Source organism: Lycium ferocissimum, chromosome 1 (assembly GCF_029784015.1).
Source record: "Lycium ferocissimum isolate CSIRO_LF1 chromosome 1, AGI_CSIRO_Lferr_CH_V1, whole genome shotgun sequence".
NCBI lineage: Eukaryota > Viridiplantae > Streptophyta > Magnoliopsida > Solanales > Solanaceae > Lycium > Lycium ferocissimum.
The window spans coordinates 16,454,629-16,463,862 of record NC_081342.1 but is presented as its reverse complement, the minus strand read 5'-3'; the positions used below and the strand labels follow the sequence as shown (position 1 = coordinate 16,463,862).

Sequence of the window (9,234 nt, the reverse complement as noted above, 5' to 3'; positions counted from 1 at the left end):
GGCATGCCACTCAAATTGGTTTGGTGTAACAACCTGTTTTGAGCAAAGAAGTACATCATATTAGGGATATTTCAACTAATCTATTGAAGAAATTCCAAAAAGCTACACTTACAAATGTTCCATTAAGACCAGCGCCTTTGAAGGGCAATCGTGCAAATGACCCATAAACTTATGCCCCATAAAAAAATTATTTGTTATGAGAGGCAAAAATTAAAGACCAACCCAAAATTATTACTTAATATAAGAGGGAATTGGCTCTTTTGGTCGTCCTCACAAGGACGAAATTGGAATATAGCAAATACTTTCAATCTGTTACACGTGGCTGTTGTAGCAGCAATTGATTTTAATTTTTGGTTCTTTTCTGAATAGTGAATAGTGTACTACTCCTGTGTGGGCCCATTGTAATTGGTGTGCATTGTATTTTGTTCAAGGATTTCTTCTTAGCCTTAATGTACATTAGATTTCTTTCTCCGGTACATTTTTTTTTTCTCCGATACAGATTATATGGTGTTTTAAATATTTATATTTAATTCAGAGTAAGTAATTCGTATAAGCAAAAATATATTAATGTTTTTCTTTTTCAGATTTACTCATATTTTAATAAGTGGCTTTTTATCAAAAAATCATATTAAATAAGCACTATTTAATTAAGAGTAATTAAGTGAAAATACATCTTGCATTCTAGGTATGAGTGAATTTCTTAATAAATATGCCCAAATAAAAATCATATAATATAGATCGGAGGGAGTACCTTTTAGATTATTTTCTTCTCATAGATTTTGGTAAATTTAGACTACTTTGTAGCTATATTTTTTCCAACTTAAGCATTTATTAGGTCTTACTTTACATTTATATATATCCCACGTCGTATGTTCCTCTCCATATTCTCTCTCTCTCTCTCTCTCTATTTGTTTTAAACCTCCAAAATCTTACTTGCTTAGTGAGCTCATATGTGCTTAGCTTCGTTCTAGAATTTTTTGAGTAATTTCAATATCCTTTATTGAAATTATTAATGTACTTGAATCATTATTTACCAATATCCTTATAAGTTCATTACGTTAATTTATGTAAAGACTCTAAATTAAGATTATAAATATTAACATAACTTGAAGTTATTGAAAAGTTTACAGTGTTATTTAGATAATTCTTGAAAATGAAATTATGAATTTACTAATAAATGTGAAAATAAAATACATTATTATAACCTTAAATGAATTCAAGATAAACATAAATAAGTTTGAAGTAAACAATTTCATTAACAGTGAGAGTTGAAATGTTAAAGAGTAAAATAAAAATTTCCTTTTATATACCGGAAACATATGTCCGACCCTTTCTAGATCCCGCGCATAGCGGAAGCTTAGTCCACCGAACAACCTTTTTTTTTTTTAATACCGGAAACATATATACTTATTTGAAATTCTAGTTATTATGTGAGATTGTTACTTTATGTGTTTTTGAAGGGTTTATCTTATCTGCCACTAACTTCTTCATGTACCTTATTTAAGTTTTTTCTTTAGAGAACATCAAAATTTGTTATTTAGATAATTCTTGAAAATGAAATTATGAATTTACTAATAAATGTGAAAATAAAATACATTATTATAACCTTAAATGAATTCAAGATAAACATAAATAAGTTTGAAGTAAACAATTTCATTAACAGTGAGAGTTGAAATGTTAAAGAGTAAAATAAAAATTTCCTTTTATATACCGGAAACATATGTCCGACCCTTTCTGGATCCCGCGCATAGCGGAAGCTTAGTCCACCGAACAACCTTTTTTTTTTATACCGGAAACATATATACTTATTTGAAATTCTAGTTATTATGTGAGATTGTTACTTTATGTGTTTTTGAAGGGTTTATCTTATCTGAGACTAACTTCTTCATGTACCTTATTTAAGTTTTTTCTTTAGAGAACATCAAAATCTACCTTTTTATGGGTCTAATAAAAAAATTAATACATAGTATTTGAAATCACTTAGGATATTTTTCATGGATAAGTGCTATTTTAGAAAATATATTTCCGTTCTGGTTTGAACTTTAATTCCTTTACATATACTAGTTATTTTTTATAAGACACTTCGTGGAATTTATATTAAATCTTGTCTATCCGAAATTCATAGAAATACGAAAATATTTCTCAATGTATGATCTTCGCCAAGTTGTTAATTATCATACTTTATCATGTTAGTTTATAGGATATCGAATCATTTGTGTCCCTTTGGAATTTGCTAATTTTCCTACTTTACTTTCTTCCTCGAAAGTAAATTTTTCTCTAAAATTATTTAATTATATGACGTTGACGAAAAAGTTTTAATAATTATAAAAGCTTATCAATAAGATATGGTTAACTTGCAATTACATTGAATTAATTATGCGGTAAAAAACATGACTCCTATTGTACTTATTTAATGAAAATTAGTACTATTTTATATCTTGAATTTTGGGTTTTACCATCTTGTAACTAGTAAAGGGTATAAGTGTTGATGGCCCTCTATTAGATTATCCAACTTGTGCAAATCTCCCAAATATATGTGTTTATATTGGGTTATCCAGTCCAACCCATAGTTATGAGAAAAAGCCCAGAGAAAAGTTTGAGGCCAATTCCAATTTAGAAAAAGGTGGCGGGAGTGTAATGAAATGTGATGGTGGTTGGCTCAAAAATGAAACTGTATGGGTAAGCCATGAATGGCTGTCGTTGTTACAACCAACACTCTCTGTTACCACATCATCTAAGTTTTTAGTTCCTTCTGCTCCATTCTCTTTCTGTACTTTTGTAATGGCTACTCTTCAATCTCTTGCATTTTCGCCTGCACTTTCTCACACTTCACATCATCAGCCTCGCTCTCTTCTTGGTATGTTTCCTTCAACTTCAATGTGCTTATGTACCTTGACTCTCTCCCCCCTTTTTTTTTTAAATGCTGGGGTTCTTTCTTTATTTCTTGGTTTATTAGTATCTCATTAAGTTCTGTAGGGAGATGTACTTTTAGTTTTATTTTATTGATTTATGACTAATTATTTGCGAATAAGGGCGGAGCTAGATGATTAGCTTCACTTTCGGACGAACCCAATAACTTTCTCTTAGACCCTTTATTCTGTATTAGATAATGCATCAAATATGTATAAATATTCAGCTGCGAACCTAGTAACTAAGATGATTTTATGGGGGTTGGTGGCAACTGACAAGTTGAGAACTCATAAACTTCAAATCCTGGCTCCACATTCTTCAAAGAAAGAAAGTTTAATGGTCTTCTTTCTTGGGGTAAGTTACTTGAGCCGAGGGTCTTTCGAAGATAACCTCCCTGCCTTCACAAGGTGGAGGTAAGGTTTACATACACACAACCCTCCCTAGACCCCACTCGTGGGATTACACTACCCTGGATATGCTGTTCTTGTTCTTTCTTGGGGTAATTCGGACTGGAAAATGTAATGCAGCTGAATGTTAAGTAGGAAATTGGGACCATGACACACGACTCTTACAGTGTAGTTGTACTAGTGAGAGTTTTCGACAAAATAAGTGAGGGTTCAATTTTCATTGTTTACGGGTTTCCCTTCCCTGATCTCCCACTATAATAGATATTTTCTTGGAAAAAATATCTAGTAAATTAGGGAACATAGTTAATTGAAATCAATAATAGCTTTTTATGTTTCGGCCCTTCGGGGCATAGCGGTAGCTCAGTGCACCGAGCTGCCCTTTAATGGCTGTTTGTGTTATGTACTGTAGGAATAGCATCAGGGGTGGTTCATCAAAGTTCAGGCTCTTCATTCAATGGCCAGCGTTTGTACATACCTCGTTCACGTTTCACATCCAATATCCAAAACCAGAAAATGACCAGACTAAGTATAATGATGGTTCAGCCAAAAATTCAGTTCATACAAGGAACTGATGAACAGACAATACCAGATGTGAAGTTAACCAAATCAAGGGATGGGACAAATGGTATGGCCATATTCAGGTTCGATCAACCCTCCGTATTTGATTCATCTGGTGAAGTTGGAGATATCACTGGATTCTACATGATTGACGAAGAAGGGGTTCTTACGTCAGTTGATGTAAATGCCAAGTTTGTTAATGGAAAGCCTGCAGGAATTGAAGCTAAGTATATTATGCGGACTCCAAGGGAATGGGACAGGTTCATGAGATTTATGGAGCGGTATGCTAATTCAAATGGCTTGCAGTTTGTTAAAAGTTGAGATTGTATGTTTCTCTTTTGCCTGACCAATTTCCTGAAATTTTTGTCTGTCATATTGGTTTATGAGTAATTTAGTTCAAAAGGTGTAAACTTGAGAAATCTTTTCAGTGCTTGCTGACAAGATAGCTTCACCAATTTACAGTTAGATGTTACTTCTAGTTCCTTTTATAGCTTTCTTTATTCTCTTTCCCTCCTGATATTTGTTCATTTGTGATGGTTCTTTTGGTTTGTTATAGATGGTTCACTTCCAAGTCCCAGTGCAAACTTTGTGCTTTGTCTTATCTATTTATACATATTACTCCCTCTGTTTCAATTTGTTTATCTTAGTATGATTGACCACGGAGTTTAAGAAAGTAAAGAAGACTTTTGAATCTTGTGGTCTTAAACTAAAAATATGTATAATTTACCAAAACACCCTTTAATCTTGTAGTCTTAAACATGCCATGTGGGATGTCGGAATTAAATAGTTGCCAAATTAGAAAAGAGGCATTTCTTTTAAACAGACTAAAAGGGAATGTAAAACAAGTAAATTGAAACGGACGGAGTTATACTTCTGAACATTCAGGAGACAAATCTACTTGGTAAAACATATTGCATTCAAATGGTTATCAATCATTTCTTCTTTATGGAAAGATAAAGTATATCTTTGCCTCTCAGCTGTATCTGCTCTAACATCAAGTTCTAATTTGATGTGAAATTCCTCTAATGGACTAAAACAATGTATATTTGGTTCTACTGTTGTGAGAGTGGTGATAGCCTTTACTTCATTGATGCCCATGTGACTGAAATAGGACTCCTGACTTTCTTGTCTTTGTTTCCTACATTAACCCATGTCAATTGCCCCTCTGCAAAGCTCATCCTTTTAGACCCGATTCTCTTCCTCGATATAAACCAAACTCTATAGCTTAAGCTTTGGTTCGCATGTTTAAATATCAGATGACGTGGTTTGACTCTCACTTTGACTCCCTCAGGTGCCACAACGTCAACTGAGTAAACAGAGTTAGGGTTCCCCACATTTTTCACTCTCCTTTTGATCATCTTTCTAGTCATTCCTGCCCTGAAAATTACCGAAATTGAGGGGTAATTTAGGCTGAAACCACTTTTCTTCTGTAAAATGTCATGGCAACTGACATTCCTATGAGTAATGCTGAAGACTTCAGAATTTCTGTATCCAATAGTGCAAAGGTGAGTGATATATTCATCAACACGGATGTCATATATCAATCCAGGATCGATTGCTCTTCCTGGATTTACCTGTCCAGCTCCAGCTGCAAAAAGATTAGCTGGTGCATCTCCATCCGTGATTGGTTTTCCCAAGTGATCGGTTGTATCTGCAGTTGTCACTAATGCGGATCTGATTGCTGCTGGAGTCCATTTAGGATGAGCTGAATGGAGCAATGCGGCAATTCCACTAACATGAGGACAAGCCATGGAAGTCCCTGACATAACAGTGAAATTTACTCTTCGTGAATCCTCTGGAAGGCCACTAGGGCCTAAATTTTGTGGCCAAGCGGCAATTATGTTTACCCCTGGAGCAATCAAATCGGGTTTGAGAATTGAAGGATCAGTATAACTTGGCCCCCTTGAGGAAAATTGAGCTACTGCAGGTGCTCTTGACTTTCCTATTACTGTTCCTCCAAATATGAATCGAGCTGTTGGCCTTTTTGTCGAGTTGAGGTAGTTTCTTAATTGAACTGATTCATCGAAGCCAATCAACGTTGCAGGAAGGACATGGACATCAACAGAATCTTCCTCCAAATTTATTGCTGTATTTGCTAGGATCATGGCAGCACCACCTGCCTCCTTCACAACCTGGCCTTTTTCTGCCCTTCCGTTAACTCCTCTATCACATACAACCATTTTTCCTTGGACTTGTGCTCGTGAAAGCGATCCTCTCAAGCAAAATTCACTTTCCTTATCCCCACCTTTGACATAAACGATCTCAAGACTTTTTCGAGACCTTGGAACTTGCTTCCCCGGGTACAAGGATTCTCCATACAGGTACTTACCATTGCCTAATTGAACTAATGCTGGAAATCTCCTGTCAAGTGTGCTAGCACCAATAGTGGCGATCCAAGGAGCACCGTTGGCTACTGAACTTTGCATCGGGCCATTATTCCCTGCTGCACATATAACTGAGATTCCATGCTCCATGGCTCGAAAACTGCCAATGGCAATAGTATCATCATAAAGTGGAACGGGGAAGCCACCAAGTGAGAGCGACAATATGTCTACTCCATCTCTAATGGCTACATCCATTGCTGCAAGTATGTCAGAGCTGTAACAACCACTGAACCAGCACACTTTATATATCGCAATGTGGGCCCCGGGGGCCATCCCTCGAGCCTCCCCTGCTCGATTTCCGAGCACACCAGCCATTGGAACTGCAGCTCCTCCAGCAGTGGATGCTGTATGTGTACCATGGCCATGGGAATCCCGTGGTGACACATATTCCTCCACTGCATCTGGTGACCATGTCATTGAGGCCACACGATGTCCTTTGCTGAACAACCTTGCACCAATAAGCTTGTGATTGCAACTAGAAGAATTGAAATCTTGTCCTTCTTGGCAAATACCTCTCCATTTCTGTGGAATAGGAGGCATTCCATGATCATCAAAACTTGGACTTTCTGGCCAAACTCCAGTATCCAACACTCCAATGATCGCCCCTCGACCAAATCCAGACTTTAACCAAGCTCCTTCTCTCGTCGGACTTAGTCCCAAGAACTTGTAGGAATAAGTAGTCTGAATTTCAAGCCTCCTCTCTGCACGTATCGATAACACATCATTGGATTTCCTTAAAAGCTCGAGCTCAGCTTTGTTGAGTCGAGCTGCAAAGCCTTCCATGGCAGAATGGTACGAGTACAAAAGGCGAGAAGACGAGTCTTCTTCTCCAGAGGAAACTGTTTTTGCAAGGAAAGAAAGGTGCCATTGAAGTTTGGAGCTAAAGGGGGGTCTAGTTTCTCCATGTGGGTGCAACTGAACTATGTAGGTTTGCAAATCTTGAGCTTGTATGGAAACAATACATAGTGAAAGACAGAAAAGGGAGATTTTGGTACTGGATTCCATTGAAAGTGTACTGGTTGTTTGGAAAAGAATGCATGTTTGTTGGAAGAATGAATGGGGTATTTGAAGGGGTTGAAGAGAACTCAAAAGTGGGTGTTGGGGACATGTCTGAGAAACTCGTGAAATTTATGAGCTCTTCCTCACGAGTATCATTTGTTCTTGTAAGTGAGAGGAGAGAAGCAGAGAGACCAGATACAGTATTACAAGAGAAGCTGATGTTCTTGCTACGATTTTCACGAGATATTGTGAAATATTTCAAGAAACAATCTCAAAACGATTTCAAGTTTAAGATTATGAGAATGTCCCTTTTATTTAATAGAATCATGATTTGTTACACAAGAAGAGACCAAATGGTTGCATTTATGCTCAGGCGCCATATTTCACCATTTCTGAGTTCCTGCAGTGGAGCATTCAATTGAGTCACGCCACGCTTAGCTCCTTACAATTCACGTAGCTCTCTCTGGTCTCTGCAATGAAATGGCGGCTCTATATTTTGGCCCACAAATAGTAGGATGTTATTATTATTATTTTTTTTGGGCGTGGGTGTGGGTTTTTTTTGTTTGGGCGGGGGGGAATAAAAAAAAACACTTGAAGTGGGATTGGTTTTTATTTTTTTAATTTTTTGGATGAGGGTTGACTTGATAGTACTGTTTAAAAAGAGAATCCATTTAGTCATTTGCACATCTCTTAAAGAAAATCTCTACTAACTCCTAGGTAAAAATAGGTAATTTGACAAAAACAATTCCCAATTAAATAGGTATTGGCTTTGGTCACTTAACCATTAATAAGAGCAAATCTGGAATAATAAGGTTAATTTCTTGATTTGATAAGCGAACACTCTTTTTTAATAAAAAAATAAAGGCTAAGTGAACACTTTTTTTTTTAAATCAGAGGGAGTAATGCAGAAGAGTAATTGAGATCCATTTACCTGGGAGAATGGGGTTAGAGCAGAGTGAATCTTGAGTAGGAAACTAGTGATCTTTACATTTACCTATGTAATTTTAGAATCTTTTTTTAAGCAAGAATATTTAGTGAGACGATTGTAACCGATGGCAAAAATTTGTCCGCACCGGCGATCTTATATGGTGCGTTAATTGAGAAATGAATTTCAGAACATTTGAAATTTACCAACTAGTTAGACTAACAGAATATCGGGTTAAGTTCACAAATAGCCGCCTCTGTTAGGGGTGGTTTTGATTTTTTGGTCCCGCTTAACCATTTTTTTCTAAAAATAGCCTCCGTTTAGAACATTCGCCAGGCAAAGCTTTTACATTTTTTTGCACGGATTGCCCTTCGTTTGGGGTGGTCTTTAAATTTTGCCACTCAAATTTGTGGTCTTTAAATTTTGCCCTTCATATTTGTGGTCTTTAAATTTTGCCCTTTGCTTGGAAAGATGAGCGAATACATGAAATTCTGGGTTCGAACCCCGCTCAAGCATAAAATAAAAAAATAATTTCGCAAGGCAGGACTAGGGGAGTGTATGTCGGATCCAGCATACAATCTTTAAGAAAAAGTTAAAGTTATGCCGGATCCGAGATAACTAAAAGTCTGCCCTCAAGGCAAAAGTCACCCCCTCCGCGGACTTTTAGTTAAACATAACTAAAAGTACGTGGGAGGGGCATATAAAATTTAAACTTTGCCTTATAAGGCAAACTTTTTTTTTGGTTGAAAGTCTATTTTATTCCATCCAAAAAACTTGTACAAAGACAAAGTTCAAGCGACCTTCAATGTACATGGTAAAATTCCTACTCACTAACTTGTATAAGTCAAACTAGGAGCAACTATTACATTAAAAAAACAACAACCGAGTTTTAATCAACTACACTTAGCTAGGGATAGCAATTCATGGCAAAAGAGCTCTCGCCATTTGAAATTGTTCCTGCCTTGAATGTGAATATGTTGTGCAATCTCTCTGCGAGTCTATCGGAAGAAACCGAGTATTTTGAAATGCGAGTAGGTTCCTTTCTCTCCAA

General features: G+C 36.4%; 2 protein-coding genes across 2 annotated transcripts; one reads left to right on the top strand and one right to left on the bottom strand.

Moving 5' to 3' along the window:
* The first annotated feature begins 2,691 nt into the window (after window positions 1–2,691).
* LOC132050326 (photosystem II reaction center PSB28 protein, chloroplastic) lies at window positions 2,692–4,363 on the top strand. Its single transcript, XM_059441538.1, has 2 exons — window positions 2,692–2,857; window positions 3,727–4,363. Exons 1-2 carry the CDS (start codon window positions 2,782–2,784, stop codon window positions 4,194–4,196), a joined length of 546 nt encoding a protein of 181 aa, XP_059297521.1. The 5' UTR covers window positions 2,692–2,781; the 3' UTR covers window positions 4,197–4,363.
* A 396-nt stretch (window positions 4,364–4,759) lies between these two features.
* Window positions 4,760–7,740, bottom strand: LOC132050319 (subtilisin-like protease SBT1.2). Its single transcript, XM_059441523.1, has one exon. It carries the CDS (start codon window positions 7,262–7,264, stop codon window positions 4,955–4,957), a length of 2,310 nt encoding a protein of 769 aa, XP_059297506.1. The 5' UTR covers window positions 7,265–7,740; the 3' UTR covers window positions 4,760–4,954.
* Between the last annotated feature and the right edge of the window lie 1,494 nt (window positions 7,741–9,234).

What these genes read in the sequence shown, in the direction of transcription:
- LOC132050326 (XM_059441538.1), top strand. Translation starts at nt 2,782, where the DNA reads ATGGCTACTCTTCAATCTCTTGCATTTTCGCCTGCACTTTCTCACACT. An exon ending in TCAGCCTCGCTCTCTTCTTG is followed by an intron (nt 2,858 to 3,726) that starts GTATGTTTCCTT and finishes TATGTACTGTAG; the next exon opens with GAATAGCATCAGGGGTGGTT.
- LOC132050319 (XM_059441523.1), bottom strand. Translation starts at nt 7,264, where the DNA reads ATGGAATCCAGTACCAAAATCTCCCTTTTCTGTCTTTCACTATGTATT.